Genomic DNA, 19,327 nt, shown 5'->3' with positions numbered 1-19,327 from the left:
GTGGCGACCATATCATGCTCTCAATCAGAAGACTTAGAAGGCATAGGCCGTTTTTGGGCAGCGACTCATTTCATCACAAGGTCCAACTTTGATGCCAGAGTTTCTAAAGCTGCAGACAGACATGAGAGAATGCGATCCGGATTGTCCGGCATGCGCACCAAGTCAGAGGGAGAATTTTTGCCTTGGGACTCCATTTGCAATTGAAGAAAAAAAAAAAAAAAAAAAAAAGGAGTGCACTACCCCTTTAAATTGCAAACACGGTCCGCACCGCTATACCGCGCTATATCCGGAGTCCCCCTTTAAGGTTGGCAGGAGCAAAGTGTGCCCGAGGAATGCCCAAAAGAACAAAACCCCTTACTTTACCACCGCTGAGAAGCAGCCGCTCTGTAGCCAGTCTCCAGCATGAAAAACGTGGACAGGAAGTGACATATATCACTAGAGGTCGAACACTGCCTGTGTAGCCACAGGCTACAACAAAATGGTGCCAATGGTAAAGTATAGGAAGCTAAGGGAAAATGGCCGCTGCCCTTACAAAGAGAGCCTATTCCCACACTTAAAATGGCGGCTGAAAACGGCGCCAGGTGCTCAGGACCCAGGCATGAGGCCACCGTGGGAATCCACCTAAAGGGACCCCCCAGGACAAGGTAACTTTTTTAACCCCCCCCAGGCATCAGATGCCGACTATAGCGCCCCCATCGGGGCAGGGCCTAGGGGATCTTTCAGAGAAAAAACAGCCCTGTTATCCCCAGGAGTGGGCCCACATCTCCCTCTCAGAGGTCTGCTTCAGGGACATCACTCACCATACCATGGACCGGGTGGGCTCCGCTCCAAAACAGCTCACCTCCCACCCTGAGTGGGGGTGCTGCCAGCCAAAAAAGGTACGCTGTGACTCAGGACGTTCCAGGTTGAAGCATCCCAGCAATGCATCTGCTCGCAGGCTCATGCCCATCCATCGGGGCAGAGTCGTGGCGAGGCCAGGGCGGACCACAACCTGCTCACGCTCATAGGCCAGGCTGGGAGACCGTAAGGATCTAGATTATCCAGTGCCAGAGCTCAGCCGGCTGTAGCTTGTAGTTCACCAGGAGGATCCCCCTGACACTACCTAGCGATAGTGAGTAAAGAGAAATAAACAAACATTCCGAAAATAAATAAAAACTGAGACCGAAGTCCCAGCAGGAAACCTAGGTCCTACTCCTTCACTAGGCAGCAAGAAACTGATTTGAGAGCACAGTGTGTCTGGGGATGTCGTGAGGGACAGCCCCTATAGGCATGTCGAGTGAAAACTTTTCACTGCCTAGTCTACTCCTGTAGATGGCGCATAACCCAACAGTAAAGAAGCATAGACTCTGCGTCCATCAATGGACGATAGAGAAAGGTTATCCCACTAAATAGCTTGGTGTCATCTGCAAAGACTGAAATGGTACTTTTAATCCCAGACCCTATATCATAAGGGTCTCAACACCAAACCTTGAGGTACACCACTAACATTACCGTTACAGTGTGAATCATTAACCACTAATCTCTGAATATGGTCTTTTAGCCAGTTTTCTATCCATTTGCAAACTGATTTTTCCAGGCCTGTAAACCTGACCCAATATATTAGCCATGTGTGAGGAACTGTATCAAACCCTTTAGCAAAATCCAAGTATACTACGTCCACAGCCCCTCCTCTGTCCAAGGTTTTACTTACCTCATAAAAAGAAAAATGGATTTTTGTAAAATCTTACCGTAAAATCCTTTTCTCTTAAGCTCATTGACAGACGTAGTCCTCGTTGATTAATAACAACTCAGGTTATACTGCCCTCTACAGGAGAAGGACTAGACAGGAAAGAAAACGTTCTGGCCACACCCTAGGGGCAGTCCCAGAGGGTATATCCTCTCACTTCCTGCTACAGCAAATCAGTTATGTCACAAAGCAGTGTTTAGAGAATTTAACCCAACCCAACTCCAAAACAGAGGGGCGGGTACTAAGTCTGTCAATGAGCTTAAGAGAAAAGGATTTTACGGTAAGATTTTATAAAAATCCATTTTTCTCTGTCGCTCATTGACAGACGTAGTCCTCGTTGATTAACAACAACTCGGGACGTCCCAAAGCAGTACCACAAATGAGGGGTGGGATAACCGAAATCAAAATCCAGAAGGCCCAACCGGAGCCAACCAGAAGCATCAAGGACTCATCGAGCAAAAAGATGAGACCTAAGTGAAACACCCAAAAAACCCTTGAGGTAGACCAACAGTCTCCTCAGATTGCGGCCTGCAGAACCTTGTGGCCAAAAGAGGCATCTGACGATGCCATCACATCAACTTAATAAAATGTTGTAAAGGTATGAACCGACGATCAAGTCATCGCCTTGAAAACCTGGATCACTGACGCCTGATGGCAGAAGACCCAGGAGACACTAGGCGCCCGAGTAGAGTGCGCCTTAACAGGGAACGGAGGATTCCGACCCTTAATAGAATAAGCCTGTACCACCGTCTGACTGGTCCATCTAGATATGGTCGCGGCAGACACAGGCAACCCCCTTCAAGGGCTATCCGTGATCACAAGTGAGTCCGTCTTACGAAAACAAGTTCGTAGTAGTCAAGTGTATCCTTCTGAACCCCATCCAAGGAGTGTAATGCAAACTCCCAAGGATGGCTAGTCTTAGGACACGGGGAAGGAAACACAATATCTTTATTCAGATGAAAACTCTGAAAACCACTTTAGGAAGGAAGGATGGATTCGGAAGAAGAACCACCTTATCCCTATGAACCACCAGATATGGGGAACGACAAGATAATGCGGCCAGTTCTGACACCCTGCGTGCAGAAGTAATGGCCACCAAGAAGGCCACCTTCTGGGATAATGTAAGCAAGGGAATCTCCCTAATATCTTCAAAGATAAGTTTCTGAAGAACCGACAACACTAAATTAAGATCCCAGGCGGTAAGGGTGCACGCACTGGCGGAGCCAGATGTCGCACCCCCTGGATGAAATTCCGCACCAAGGAATGATTAGCCAAAGTTTTCTGAAAGAAGATTGCTAACGCTAAACCTTACCCTTGATAGTGCTCAAGGACAGTTTCTGCTCAACCCCTTGTTGCAGAAAGACCAAGATTCGGGTCACCGAATAGGTATGTGGGGGAAATCCAAGAGATTCACACCACGCAATACAAGACTTCCATGTGCTGGAAGTCGCTTTCCTTGCTTTAACTAGAGGTAGGAATAACTGAAGCTGACACTCCCTTGTCCTTCAGTACCTGAGTCTCAATGGCCAGGCCATTAAGCCAGCGATTGTAAAGCAAGATGGAAGCTCGGTCCCTGAGACCGCACATCCTCCCTGAGAGGAAGTCTCCAAGGAGCGTCCGCGACTAGCCTCACCAAGTCGGCGTACCAGGCTCGACGAGGTCAGTCCAGAATTTCCAGAATAACTGGAATTCCCTCCACCTCTATCCTGCGAAGAAGTTCCCGCAGTAACTTGAGAGGATGGAAGGCATGCCGTAGCTGATACTGCCCCCATGGGGCGATCAGCGTTTCTGCTGCGTCCGCTAGAGGATCGCGGGTGCGAGCTACAAACCTCCGCACCTTCCTGTTGACCCAAGGTGCCAACAGATCCACATCTGGGGTGCCCCAATGAAGGGACAGCTAGTGAAATACCTCTGGATGAAGAGGCCATACTCCTTGATCCAGAATCTGACGGCTGAAATAATCTGCCTGCCGATTTCCCACCCCCGGAGTGAACACTGCGGGGAGATCCGGAACAAACCGTTCCGTCCAACGAAAGATGCTAGTCGTTTCGATGGCCACCAGGACACTCTAAGTGCCCCTTTCTTGACATAAGTCACGACCGTGGCATAGTGCGATTGGATCAGAATCGGGCTGCTCTAGAGCTGCTCGGTCCAGAAAATCAGACAAAATCTGATCGCTCTCACTTCCGATACCCTTATTGGTAACCTGGATACTATCGGAAGGAATGACTTCCCCTGGTTGAGCAACTGAGACTCCCTGGTCCGCTCGCTCAACCGGATCCGCTTGTCCAGGGAATCGGAATTCTTATTCCAAAGAAAAGAATCTCCTTCAGGAGAATTCGGGTATGAGACTGGGTATACGGTACTGCAAAAGAAGTAGTGGAACCGCACCCAGGTAGATGAAAACAATTGGAATACTTTATTCTTCAAATCAAAATGTGAACAGACAGTGCAGGGAACAGGTAATCCAGGTTAAACCTGTTAACCTGGATTACCTGTTCCCTGCACTGTCTGTTCACATTTTGATTTGAAGAATAAAGTATTCCAATTGTTTTCATCTACCTGGGTGCGGTTCCACTACTTCTTTTGCATTTATCCGGATGGCGGGTCTTACCAGCACCAGGTCGGACTGATACACCTGAGCGGCTCCATTTCTCTCATTACCCTGGGTATACGGTACTGCCTCTAAGAAGGCCACCATCAGTCCCAGCCGATAGACGGACAGCAACATCCGAATCGTTGACTGAACCTTCTGGAGTTTCTCCGCAGGGAGAAACCCTCTTGCCCAGGATGTATCCAACATTAGGCCCAGATAGTTCAGTCTCCTGGTGGGAAAGCGAAGAAAACGCTGATGTCCTGCGATGATGGGGATATAAAGATAGGCATTCTAAATGTCTATGGACGCCAGGAAATCCCCCTGATGCAGGGAGGCCACCACTGTTCGGATGGACTCCATTTTTCCCCAAGTCCAGAAATTGGACGCACCTTGCCCTCTTTCCTGGGCATTGTGAACAGGTTCGAATAGAACCCCTGAAACCGTTCAATGTTAGAAGGGAAGAATCGCACCGGTGGAAGTGATTGAAACTCGATCCTGTATCCTGACCGTATGACCTCGCGAACCCCTTAGTCCGGGGTTCTGGCAAGCCATGGATCCGGAAACTGGTGAAGACATCCCCCCACCCCAGAAATGGCTAGGGGCGCATCAGGCTGTATTATTCAGGCTTAGCTGAGCCGGACTTTTTGTTTAGCTGACCAGCGCCCTTTGAAAACCCTCTGAAGGGGCTTTGGAGGGTTTCGCCTTATCGCCCGCCCTTGCGGAACGAACAAACTCTTTGTGAGCAGAAAAGGAAGGTCCTCATTAGTTACGAGGTCCTTCTTATCCTAACAGTCTGTGGCAAGACATCAGGTGGTACCTTCTATCCTTTAAAGAGGGATTCTTCAAACGGATAGCGCCTAGCCCTGCGTTTGGAAATAACAGGGGTTCGTTTCAAAAAACGACCCCATTTGGGTAAAGGAAAATCCTTCGCCCTTTTGGTAGGCTAACAAGTACCAAAAAGGAATTTCAGTCTCAGCTACCTCTGCCGGTGTAACCTCAAGACTAAAGGTTTCCCGGACGGACACAACTAGTGCAGCCACCACTCTTGTGCTATGGCGGAGGCAGAAACGTTCTCCTCACTGCCGAGGAGACATTACCTGAGACAACAGCCCCATAAGAGGGACCTGCAGCTGCATTGACGAGCTCCGAATCCGTATCTGAAGTATCAGATAAAAAATAGGGGTAGGCGGGGGTCGCTTCTTGACCCCCGTCCCTGACAGGCCACCTCCACCCGGGATACCAAAGACTCCAAACCTGCCTAAAATGCATTAAAAACAAGTGGGGTACTGGAGGGTCCTGCGGCCACCTTGAGGGGATCAGGTGGGGATACCTATGCGGCAGGGTCAATGATTATACAAGACATTTGCCAGCGACAAAAAATGACAAAGTAAAAAATTTTTTTTTTTTTTGTATCCCCCAGTCGCAACAGCGCCCCTCAGTGTTACCTGCCTTTTTGGACCCCACAGAGAGAGAGAGAGATCCCAAGGCTCATCCCTGATGCACAGAAGTTTATCAGCTTGCTCAGTGCTGTCCTGTTACAGACAGGAAGTCTTTGGCCCTTAACACACCTCCCCCTGGCTCCACGAGGTGTTTGGTCACCTAAAACATGGCCGCCCCCATGCTGGAGACACGAGGCTACGCCAATATGGCGGCCTCGTGTGCTCTGCAAGACAATGGCGGCGGCCTGTTAGGATAGCGGCGGCTTAGCAGCGGCCTGCGGGATGCTGTATTCGGCCTAGCGGCCTGCGGGAGTGCATCGGCCCCCCAAACTTCACCCTGGATGGGGATCAGCCTGGCCGGCGGTACCGGACCCTGGCGGGCCGCATGCGGTCCGTGGGCCGTCGGAAGGCAGCCCTCTGCCCTTGCTGGAGGAATGCGATCTGGACTGCAGTTATACATGCATAGACATCGCCCTGTGAACACCTCTGACAGGTAGGATACCTTATGCTACCACAGTAATATTCTAGTACTGCCACTGACTTCAGTCATCTTTACAGTTTTGAAATGACATTCGATTGTCAGCTCCCAAACCAAGCCTCCTGGTTTCTTGTTCACAAAAATCACACTCAAATAGGGGGATCTGTGACATGTTATAGGATAGAGGGGAGACCTATCCTTACCATTTCAGAGAGGGGCCCGCGTTCACCACAAACCCGTCAGGGGGAAAAGGGGGAACATACTACTCACCATACCGGAACCAGGCGGGTGCCAACTCCTGACAGTACCCCTCTCCACCGGGGTGGGAGGGCTGTCGACCAATACAGACGCCGTGACTCATGGTCATTGGCGTTTAAGCGAGACGTTTAACTCGCAGGGTCAGTCCCCGTCCAGTGGGACTATGTCGCGGCCGACCCAGCGCGGAGCTATGGCCTGCATGCGCTCGTAGGCTGAACTGTGGTGACCACTGGATCTCAACATCCAGCCCGTCGCCCAGTTCCAGCTTTCTTGCTTGAAGATCTCACAGGAACACTGGAGAAAAAAGCTATCTAAAAAATCTTTCTAAGAAAAATCCTAGAAAGATCCTAGCAAGGCATCTAAGTCCTTACTCCTAACTAGACAGAAAAAAACTGATTTGCTGTAGCAGGAAGTGAGAGGATATACCCTCTGGGACTGCCCCTAGGGTGTGGCCAGAACGTTTTCTTTCCTGTCTAGTCCTACTCCTGTAGAGGGCAGTATAACCCGAGTTGTTATTAATCAACGAGGACTACGTCTGTCAATGAGCGACAGAGAAATTAAATTTGTTTGACAACTTCTGTCTTTCATGAATCCATGCGGTCTGTTGCTTAAAATATTATTTCCACCAAGAACTCATCTATGTGGTCTTTTACTAAACGCTCCAGTATCTTCCAGACTATAGAATTTAAACTAACAGGTCTTTAGTTACTTAGTAAAGACTTTGATCCCCTTTTAAAATTACTACTAATTACTAAACAGTGCCCTCCTGCAGCAATTCAACATTCTTAATTCCCCATCGTCTTCCCTAATGCTGCATCCTGACATATTCTCCTGGTCTTCCACAGGGTGTGAAGTGTTCGACTGTCTGACCAAGGATGCGCCCAGAACTTACTTTGTCATGGCATGCAGAGCTTGTACACTGAACTGTGCTTGTGTGGCTGTCAATGTACAGTTAGAAAAAAAATGATATTAGGCAGGGAAAGAGCTTTTACAGGAGAAGAGACTAAGGGTTGACTTATACATATGCGATCTGAAGAGAACACTGATATGGATCCCTTTTCAGAGAGTGTTTGACGCGGTGAGGAGGCATTAGATCGCCTTTTCACTGCTGGTTTTAAATCCTACAAACCCGGACCAGTTGAATGGGTTGCATTCTAAATCACTGAAAATTATGTACAGTTTTACTAACCTGTCAAATTTACAAAACTGGTTTCAGGCAGATTTTTTTTCCTTCCTCCTTAAGAGCTTAAATGTTTTTACAGGATAAAGTTTGTGATGAGTTCCCCTATAGTCAAACCTGCTATGTTGGCATTATCATCAATAACTTTCTGTAGCTACCATTTGGATCTGAGCAGCAATTTGCAAGTATTGTGATTAACTGTCATATTATATACATTCATAAATATTTTTTTATGTCTGAAGAACATCCTGCTTCAGGCTACCCAAATAGCAGTTGAAAGAGTGATTGTCAGGAAAAATTGTACAAATTACCACCAAAAATACTTACTCTTCGCCCTAGACGTGTAAGCAGGCCTTCATCATCTAGTGCTCCAAGTGTATATAACTGTTCCATAGCTGTAATTAGAGTTTCCATAGGTGGAGCATCCATGAAGTCGAAAGACAGCAAATCATTGATCCCCATAGCCTTAAAATAAAGACAGACTAGTAACTTATACTTGCGAAAAACAAGCCAAAAAACATTTTACATGAAAGCTCAATGAAATATCCATAAAAGAAATATAGTTTGGGAAAGTTACATTCCCAACCTTGTAATCCTGTAATTTAGAGGCACAATTGGAAAAATTAGTCGCATGGAAGCATTACCGGAATTAAAATGTATCTACCGATCTACTAGGGTACCAGAAATTTGGAAATCCTAAAATGATCCCCTCTATGTAAGGAAGCCCACAACAGGAAAAAAAAAAAACAACAACATTGATCACTCAGGACAATTTTCAGCTTTCAGCGATTTTGTATTTTGAATTACAATTGCTTGGTCAAGCAACACTGTACCCAAACTAAATTTTTATCATTTTGTTCACACAACTAGGGCTTCTTTTGGTGCTATTTAAATCACAAAAAAAAAAAAAAAAAAAAAAAAAAAAAGACGACTGAAAAGGCTGAATAAAAGAAAAAAAAAAAAAATATGGGATTTTTGTACTTACTGTAAAATCCATTTCTCGGAGTACAACAGACACAATGCTCCATAACTACTGCTCCATAACTACTGGGTTATATTGCCTCCTCCAGAAGTAGGACTAGGCAGAACAAAAAAACACCTGGCTGCACCCATGGGCCATTCTCATCTGGTATAGAACCCTCCTCTCCGCTCTAGGTAATCAGTTTAGTAGCAAGAAGTATTAGAAGTATCAAAACTCCTTAGAGGGGTGGGTGCTGTGTCCGTCGAACTCAGAGAAATGGATTTCACGGTAATTACAAAAATCCCATTATCCTAGGCCAGGGCTGCAGAGGCAGCCAGGTGATTCACATGATAATCTGCAGCACATTTTACGTGCAGTGTTTATGGGTGTTTCAGCCTATCATTATTTGCTATCACTCGGACCTTATATCTGGCTTGGGTTGTTATGGCACTATATTCAAATATAGTCAATATGTATCTTTTTATATGGCCCTTAAGCAGAAGTGAATCATAAGGCCCCTTTCACACTTGTGTGACAAGTCCTACTCTATTTCCAATGAGTACCATTCATATCTCTCCGACTTCAAGTCGCAGCAACTTCATAGTAGTCCCTGCACTACTTTGGTCCAACTTTGATGCGTTTTGAAGTCTATAGACCTCACGATTACACAGCTATTGCTTCAGTCCAGTCAAAATTGCGCAACTTTTAGGTCACACAAGTGCAACAAAAGGGTTCCTAAAGCCAAACAAATCCCATCGAGTTAGGGCAGTGTATTATTGAATTTTACACAGTAGAGACCCTCATTTTTAGCGTTTTACATAGCTATACCTGCAGAAGGGGCCATCCTGAGGTGATCTAGTTATATAGTAGTTATGATCTATGGAGCACTGTGTCGTCGAACAAAAGAGAAATTCTATTGTATAGAACAGACACTATGATACAATGTAGTGACCCCCACATACTTAGTGTAGGCACACCCTCCTATATAGCGCCATAACCTGAAGACCATCTCTACTGTAGGGATGTCTGTATAAAACCCAAATGCTTTTGGAGGAGATAAGTGATATACCATAGTCCCCTGAAGCTAGAGGACTGGAATCATGTCCTAAAAGCCACCAGTGTCCGGTCCAGGGATTGTGTCTGGTAATGCCTGAATGTGTGGGATATGATTGTTGCATGAAGCCTCAGGAGCAATCCATATACAAGGACCGATACAACTGGAGTATATTCGAAGACATACATGTATAAAGAACTGACTAGTGCCTAATCATGTAGAACCTGCTGCAGCAAAGCCCATTTCCTGGAGAAGGTATGCAGAAAGACCACCAATATATAAAGTAATCGGTTGTGAAAAAAAAAAAAAAAAAAAGGTACCCTAGTCAGGCTCCTGCCCAGGGGTCTGATCCCCAAACCAGGCATACACGTTGTCTATGTATAAAGGCAACCCTATTGCCAACTGCATATAGTCAGAGTTAAAGCAGTATGCGTATAATAAAAGCTTCCCAAATCATTGCCCATATACGGCTGAGGCCCATGCACAAAGTAGACTATCGGTAGTATCAAATAAAAACAAACAGTCACAGATAATTGGCAAAAGCCTTGATCTGCGACAAAGAGAACTTCGTTGAACATTCACAACTAGATGTCCAAGTACCTAATAGTCTACTTTATGTCCATGTTAATGTCCAAAGTCCAAACAATATCATAAAATGTAGACAAAACATATTGAGACATAGCATACTGCAGAACCATCAGCGAAATCTCAGCAGCCAAAACTCTTGGGCCCTCCATGTGTAATTACCATCTGAATATATTCAAAGGGATGGAGTAGAAACAACTGAACCCCCATGTCATTAAAACACAAAAGGATAAAGTGTTCTGTATAGCGCACCATCACACCGAAACTTCTGGAAAAAAAACAGCTTCTAAAAGGCAGCTTATTAGAAACACAGCATAGATGGAGCAATAGTTTATGAAATGCAGTTACAGATAGCTAATTTCACATGAAACACTAATTTGTAAACAAAGGAAATCTAGTTGAACTACAGCCAGCAGAGATCCTGCCCCCAATATATCCACTTCATGTGTATGTTCAAGATGGACATAACCTACTAGCATACTGCAGAACCCTGAGGACAGTCAGGGTGCATTCAACTAAGCGAAACCCCCTGATCTGCAATGCATACGCAATTGATGTTTATGCCATTGAGCAGATAGCGGAATCCAGGACTAAAGGCCATACACACTAAGATTTTCTGAAGACTTTTTCCTTCAGATTTACCTTTTCTATTAAGTGCAAGGGCCTGCCAGATTGCATACAAATTGAAAGTGTTTAGGTTTGACCTCATATTATATGGTTTTGGTAAATCTAAAGGAAAAAAAGTCTTCAGAAAATCTTATAGTGTGTATGGCCCATTAGGTAAAAACTTGCTCTGTGGCTACCAATGCATTATATATCTATCCAGTGGAAGTACTGGGGGGACTTCAGGTAAAAAAGTGTGAAGGCGAGTGCACCAAGTGGTGTGTGTATAGTGGATACTAGTAACCCATGATAGGTACAGCTTCCACTCTTCCCTGACCATGGCTAATTGTTTAGTTGGAATGAGTCACCCATAGAGAAAAGTACACTGAAGTAAACCTGAATATCTTACTCAGATAAGAAGCACCCAAAGTCTCTCAATTCCTGAGATCTTAGGCTGGCCATACATTATACAATCTTCTTACAACTTTGTGTAAACCTTTCCCTAGATTCACCTGCAACCATGTAGCGCAAGGCCCGCCTAATTTGCTACAATCGAAAGTGTGGTTTAGTTTTGACTTCATATCACACGGTCTTTGGTAAATCCAAAGGAAAAGTGTACAAGATAATTTAACATGCATGGCCCGCCTTAACCTGGTCTGGCCTGGTAGTAAATTAAATCTGCTGACATCCTGAGCATGAAAATGTGGCCAGAGCAGTCAGAAGTACACCAGCTGACCATGATAGCGAGCAGTCATTAGGCACAGGTTTGTCTATGCAGCCCTTGCATAGAGGACTAGTCCAGGATCCAGTCAATAATATGTTGCAGGATCCATACCAAAATCAAGCACAAAGACATAATTGCACCAAGACTGAAGGGAGAGGAAGGTGTCTGACCTCTTTTACAGAGGAGGCTAATCCTTTTAGGACTCCCAGGGATTCTTTTGCCACAGGTTTGCTTATGCACTTTTGGCAATGATTTTTGGCCCAGCTGGCTGCCATTTGCCCTCATAGGTAGCACATCCTCAGGGAGGGAATGCGTGCTGCTGGTCTTAACCAAAATCGCTGCTACCACTAATTAGCATTATGTGCATAGTGGTTTGGTATGTACAGAGGGCTTTAGCAGGCTCTGCTTACCTTGGAACAGTCCTGGCTCGCAGGCTCTGCAGGACAGGATGGTCCAGCATCCAACATGGGTCAGCTTCAAGCAAACATCCAACACATGTTCCTTGAAAGCTTTCCTGCCCATGCTTTGGCCCCACCCCCAACTGCCCCATCAGTAGTATGGATGGACGCATACCTGCTGAGGAGTGTGCTCTGTCCTCCCTGCTGCAGAAGGTGTCTGGCTCCGTAAGATTAAGGTTGCATGTTCCAGGTTCCAAAAAACCACCGCCTTGGCAAAACCGGAAGGGATGGAAGTCCTTCAGGAAAAGGGGGTCCAGATAACCTGTGACCTAGATGCTCTGACTTCTGAGAAGGGCACGAAGAGATGCTAGGACCTTTGAGAATACCGTGGGAACAATGGATAGGCCAAAAGGCAGTGCGACAACCTGAAAATTACCATCTGCTCTTGCAAAGAGTAGAAAACGCTGTTGAGATAGATAAATGGGAATATGCAAATAGGCACCATGGATGTCTACAGATGCCAGGTAACCCCCCTCTCAGAGATTCCATAACCGACCCTGAGGATTTGTTGCAACATTTTGGAACTTGAAGGTATTTGAGGGATTATAGGGGAAGAATAGGGCACACCCCCAGTGTTCATAGGAGTGAGGGCAGCTTTTATTGGGAAAATAGTGGGCTTTACCTTACGCCAAAAGGAATGTCTGAACTTACCTTTTGAAGTTAGAGCTTGGGTAGAGCGATTAGGTACTCTGCATTTTGAAGAGGTAAAGGCTCCTGGGGGTGGTGTTGAGTCTTCCGCTGTGAAAATGAAACCTTCTCTCCTGTGACACAAATTTGTCAGGTGCCCCCCCCCTAAAAATATGTTTTTTTAAGGGCATATGTGTGAGGTTTCTTTTACAGGCAGTTTCAGCTGTCCAGGCTTTGAGCCACAACATCTGCGCATGTGAATGGAGATTAGAGCCATTCAAGAAATGTGTTTAATTACTTGTTTTAACGCATCTACACAAAAGAGCAAAACAGAGGGCAATTCCTGTAAATGCTCAATTAAGGCACGGTCCTGGAATACAGGATCATGTTTGGCTGTTCATTTCCCTAGTCCAGTTAGCTCCAATTTGGCAAACAGAAATTGCAGCAATAGCTAGCTGCAGAACAAGGCCTGAAAGTGTAAAGAAAGCCTTCAAGAGTGTCTCTAACCTCATAGATGCAGAAACATCTTTAACAGGTACAGTGAGAGGTTGGTTTAAGACTGAGATGGCAAGATCAGTTACCAGAACAGACCACTTTTCTAGATTAACTCAATTGTCAGATTGTCCACCCTGTTTGTGAATAGGGACATGTCTTTTTAGATTTTTCTACCCAAAAGGAGTATGCTGAGAAGGTGCAGCCATAGCCTCCTCTAACACCGCCTCCAAGTCATCTTCATTCCCTTCTATATCCACCTCTTCTAGCCTGGACATACAAGGATCCAACTCGGGTAGAGAATGAAGAGCTGAAGAAAGGCCCTGGCAATTTGGAGCCCTGGAGAAATAGGTCTGCATTAAATCTATTAATTTAATCTAGAAATTGTGACATAGTTGCAGAAAAATCTGCCTGGGTCAAGTAAACCACTTGGTGCATGCCTGAAATATTCAGATGCAGAGACCGGTGTTAAAATCAGGTCCTGTTTTAGTGCAAGAGAAGAATCTCACTCTGAAGTGGAGTGTTGTGAGGGCCTTTAGCAGAGAGAATGTTTGCTTGAGTTTTTGCTGTTGCTCCTGGTCACCTGGTTTTTGCCATAGCTATAGGTGAGGGTATCTCTCTCTCTCGGGTAATCAATAGTAGGGTGCAGAATAAATGATAAGCGTATCCAGGAGAAGTAGACTGTCTTGTAACAAAGATCTTGTGGCGAAAAGGCTTGAGGAATTACAGAGGTTGCACTGCTTCTTTTGTGGTATTAAGAGACAGTGAAGGGATTGATTGAAGAGTTAATGAAAGAATCTGAAGATAAAATAATAAAACTAGTTCGGCTAAACGTGGTCCTCCATAAGAGAAGAAAGGAGGTCCATCACCTTAGGACAGAATCAAAAAAACTGAGGACTCACAGCATGGGGCAGGAGTACAGGTGAGATGTCCTCAAAAGCTTTGCTAGTGTCCAATCACCTGACGGTACCAGCCTTTAACTTGAGATCTATGAATACTCAGTCTGTGTCCTGTATCATACAATTAAGGTATCCTGCTTAGTTCTTTTTGTTTAAGAGGAGCCTGGGAATCTGTATTTCCATAATTAATCCTGTCTGTAGTGTGTTGGAAGACCTAATTGTCAGTTGTGAACGAGATGTGAAAACCGTTATAATAAAAAAATCAAAAATCTAGAAGCTGGCCTCCTGAAATGTTATTGTGTAGAAACTCTGGATGTCCTTCGAATAGGCTCATTCTACAATCATTCAGAAATACTTGTATGAAAGAACAACAACCTCACACTGCAGCCATGTGGGATATACCACTCTTCTAGACCCATTGGACTAGAAATCCAGGTCAAGGTGGACCCAAACAAGTGCATAGTGAGCTCGCAAAAGGGGCCATAAAAGGTATAATCACATATAATATATTAAAACCAAAGTTTATTACACAAAAACGTATTTTTATAAAAACAGAATATCCATACAATACAGTTTCAACCAAGCAAAAGCATTGGACACAAGGACATTAAGTTTGGTTGGTTCCGCAGTGAAGATGCACCTTTATGGGTGGAAATGGAGAGCTCTCAGGTGCTGGGGGGGGCCTTCATGGTTTACTACTCGCATCCTGCTACAAGAACAAACCCACCACGTCCCTTTCCCCAACCCTATCTGCCGCTGTATCTTATTGGAGGAGACTTCTACAATCCCCTCTGGGCGATTCACCGCGCACCTCCATCCCAATGCCCCCAACAAGCCTGGCCTCCATCCCAATGCCCCTAACAAGCCTGGCCTCCATTATTCCTAACTTGGATGTGACCCACTGGATAGATCTGGGGATCACACAGATCGATGACCTCATGGTAGGACCTGCGATTAAAACTTTTCGGTCCCTGCAAATCGAATATGACAAAGACGCGCGAGTACCTTATAGATACTTACGGATCCACCACTTTCTGCAACATAATAAATCCCCCTCCCTCAAATTGCCTTGGCACATAGCCCAGTATCTCACTGCCAATAAAACCCCACTGAAAGGGATCTCCATTTTTTATAATGCATTAGACAAGGGAACTTTTCATAAATCCACTCCATACTCCCAATGGAAAGGGACTTTGGGAAAGAATTCCCAATATTTGCCTGGCAGCGGGCAATATCCTGCTCGTTCGAAGCTACTCAGTGTGTGAACTTATGGGAAATGACAAAAAAAATTAACCTGAGGTGGTATCTAACCCCACAACATATCTCCAGGTTTGCCGCTCACGGATCTCCTTTATGCTGGAGGCACTGCGGAGAGATCGGTTCATTATGCCACATCTTATGGGAATGCCCAAAAATACACTCATACTGGCTCAAGGTGCAGTAAATTATGTCTCAAACTGGGAGGAATTCCTTTTCGCTGACCCCAGCTGTGAAAAACCCAGCCATGTACAGAACTGTGGAATACACCAGAGCTACACAAACGCACAATAATGTGCGACCGTGGCAGGGAAACCAGAGTACAAGTCTTTGTGGTGCAGAGACAGAGGATAGTATCCCAGTGCCCTTTATACAGCAGTGCAGGACAAGCCAAAGCCACAAAAAATGCATATAACCATTCATGTCAATTAACTCTGATTTCAGAAGTATCCCAAAACGATTCAACCACAGGCTGAATGTACCTGAAAAAACAATGTATTTTCCTATTGACACAAGCCCTAAAAATATTTCACTATTTGGACTTGGAGTCTATTTCAAAAATGGTTTTCACAACACTTTCACCCAGGATTTACACATTTTTCTTGTTGAACTCATAGAAAAATGTGTGAAAGTCTTTGTGGATGAAGAACTTATTGAATTTTTGTGAATAATATTTATAATGTCATGGCCATTTCTAAAGACAGGCACATGTAGCAGAGTAATACAGGTCGTACACAAAACAGGTCACGTGACCCGGCTCTTCCCCTATCACTCAGCATTTTCTGTGGCATAATGTGGAGAACACTGAAGGACGCTGCAGTCTCCGCAGTGCCTCTGCATTTTATGAACAAAACCCAAAAGGATGTCATGATGTAGAGGGTTTAGTGGCTTCCGCTCTCAATTATAAATGGAGCCAAGTGGACATGTGGCAATAATACATTTAGGGCTGTAATACTACATAAGCATGCTCACATAAAATTATGCATACACAGATTACAAAATCTTACCTTAAGTGATAACACAGTGCTGGCCAAATTTGTTCTCTGGATCTCAGGTACATTGGTAGTAAGCATTTCATCACGATAGGCTCGCTCAGTGTAAAGTCTGTAGCACTTTCCAGGGCCTGTTCTTCCTGCCCTGCCTGCACGTTGTTTGGCTTGTGCCTGTAAGAAAATTAGGGTCCTTTAAACAATTTGGTTTCTGATCAGTTCTCAAAAAACAATGTAATGCAACTAAAAAACTTAACTACAGCAATTTTTTTTTTTTTTTTTTTTAATAAAGTGGAGTTAATTTCCAGACCATTTTTTTAAATTAAGTTATAACTCTAGCTGTTTTTTCGAATGGTCTTTACCTTCTGAGAGGACAGCATTGTGGATGCCAAAAATCTATCATCAATTTGATTGGGCAGATCTTAAAAAAACAGTAGTCTCATTCACATTGCAAAATGTTCTAAGTGCGGAAAGAATTTGGTGGATTCCTGTGGTTGGATGTACAGTTGGAAGTGGACAGTTGTGGTTGCTGGGCCTGTACAAATAGCTTGAGTCCAGAAGCGATCATCTTTACAATCGTTTATCAACCACGGGTAATCAGCAGTGCATTTCCATCCAAACATTAGTGGACAGCTGTGGCCATGGACAGCTTGTTACTGCTTCGTAAAGGCTCAGCGGCCGCTACTGTGCACATCCATCTGCAGAAATCCAAACGATTTATGCTGCAGTAGGAACATGCCCTTATTTATGAAGTGACTCACTATATGAGAGTGCTTACTGCAGGGCTCGACAAAACCCAGATGCCAGGTTGCAATGACAAATGAAAATTGCCTGGGCTACACCACAGCAGTGGTCTGGATTCCTCCCATGTTGCCCCCCAGAGGGTGGGCAGACTAAGGTCAGGCTGGCTATTTTAGGCTACAGCTTTGTGACCTTGCTGGAGTGGGATACCCGCTTCTTTGTGCAAAACCAGTGCCCTCCTCTGGTGGGCGGTGCTGTGAGGAGCGTGGCTTGCTCTCATTGCCCACCCACCTCCAACATCCTCCAAGTTTGACAGATGTGGTTGAGGTTGCAGGCTTCATCAATTACCCTTTCCTTACCACTGCTGAGTGGGCAGGGAGTGCCACTTGCCCATCAGTGCCCATCAGCACAGCCTCATCAACGGACATCAGTGAAGGAGAAACATTACTTATTTGAAAAATCTTAACACAAGCAAACATTTTTAATTTTCGTTTTTTTTGCTTGGCACCTGGTGTGAGCAATTTTTTGTCCGATGCCCAGGATATGCAGTTCTGGGTGCTGGGCAGCCGATTTAAAAAACTGGCTCCTAGATTCTAAGCAAATTTGTCAAGCCCTGGCTTATGGTTTTATGTTCTATGAAATCATTTGAAAGCCTACACATGCTTTGGACAGTGAATTCTGAGGTGAAAAAATATTTTGGGTGCTAGTATTAGTTTTAATCAGCCCCAAAGCAGAGGTGATATGTACATTCTTGTGAGAGGTTTGTTATGCATATACACATTTCTGTTTTAGGTTTATATTTCTGTGACCACCTTGGGGTGATTTTCCTTCACTTCCTGTTATGTTCATACAAAAAATGGGAGTTGCTGGCATCACAGGGCAGGAAGGCATGCACACTAACAAAATACTTTGTCAGAAGCTATAACACTTTCTTAAACTAACAAAAATAGTAGAATTTTTGTAAGAACTTACCAGAAAATTATTTTCTCCGAGTCCTCTGACCGACGCAGCCCTTCCAAGTTTCATCACTATTGGCTAATGGCGCCCTCTGCAGGAGCAGGCTAGGCAGTGAAACTTCATCAAAAAAACTTTCACTAGACACCTTTAGGGGCTGTCCCTCCAGACATTACCCCTAGACACATTGAGCTTACTAATCAGTTTCATAGCAAGCAGTTCAGGAAGACAACCAACCCCAAAATAGAGGGGTGTGGGCTGCATCTGTCAGAGGACAGAGAGAAAAAAGAATTTTCCGGTAAGTTCTTACAAAAATTATATTTTCTCTTACGTCCTCCGACAGACGCAGCCCTTCCAAGCTTCATCACTATTGGGATGTTCCAAAGCAGTGCAGGTGTGAGGGGTGGGAAGAGACGCAAGCAACAAAACGGTAATGTGTCAACAAGGCCAGAACCAAACTAGGGCAACAGAAGCTCAACAAAACAGGAGCTAACCCCAGAACAAAAATGCAGAGAGAAAAAAAACAACATGTCTCCAACAAACCGCAGTGCTCAAAACTTTGCGGCCAAAGGAAGCATCCGAGGATGCCATCACGTCAATCTTGTAGAATTTTGTAAAAGTGTGCACAGACTACCAGGTCGCCGCTTTGCACACCTGAGCCACAGAGGCCTGATGGCGAAAAGCCCAAGAGGCACTCACCCCTCTAGTAGAATGTGCCCTCACAGGGAAAGGAGGCACCTGGCCCCTTAGTGAATAGGCCTGAACAATAGTCGGCCTGATCCATTTAGAAATGGTTGCAGCGGCCGCAGCCGAACCCTTCCGAGGTCCCTCAGGAAGGACAAACCGGGAATCAGACTTCCTAAAGGATTCCGTGGCCGACAGGAAAACCCTGATCGCCCGAACTACATCCAACGAATGCAAGGCAAATTCCTTGGGATGCTTGGGCTTCGCACAAAGCAAAGGCAAAACAATATCTTCATTGAGGTGGAAAGCAGACACCACCTTAGGAAGAAAAGACTGGTTGGGTCGCAGAACAACCTTATCCCTGTGAACGACCAGATAAGGCGAACTGCAGGACAAAGCCGCCAATTCAGACACTCTGCGAGCAGAGGTGATAGCCACCGGAAAAGCAACTTTCTGGGACAACACAGGCAGAGATATTTCTCAGATATTTTCAAAGGGAGGTCGTTGCAAAAGGGAAAAAAACATATTCAAATTCCACAGAGGCAAAGGGGTCCTCCATGGGGGAGCCAGATGATGCACCCCTTGAATAAAGGTGCGAATCAGGGAATTAGTCGCCAAGGGA

At 45.2% G+C, this 19,327-nt stretch overlaps 1 protein-coding gene across 1 annotated transcript in view; it reads right to left on the bottom strand.

Annotated features, from left to right (window-relative positions):
- The window catches only part of DHX8 (DEAH-box helicase 8), a 182,970-nt gene that overhangs the window by 50,369 nt on the left and 113,274 nt on the right, over nucleotides 1-19,327 (bottom strand). The window contains exons 18-19 of the mRNA XM_082271508.1: nucleotides 16,345-16,500; nucleotides 8,005-8,142 (exon numbers count right to left, since the gene is read on the bottom strand). Of these exons, the coding sequence (XP_082127634.1) occupies nucleotides 8,005-8,142; nucleotides 16,345-16,500 (294 nt within the window). The remainder of the gene's footprint in view (nucleotides 1-8,004; nucleotides 8,143-16,344; nucleotides 16,501-19,327) is intronic.

The sequence above is a fragment of the Pelophylax lessonae genome, assembly GCF_965119305.1.
Source record: "Pelophylax lessonae genome assembly, chromosome: 11".
Taxonomy (NCBI): Eukaryota; Metazoa; Chordata; class Amphibia; order Anura; family Ranidae; genus Pelophylax; species Pelophylax lessonae.
This window is presented reverse-complemented; position numbering and strand designations above follow the sequence as displayed.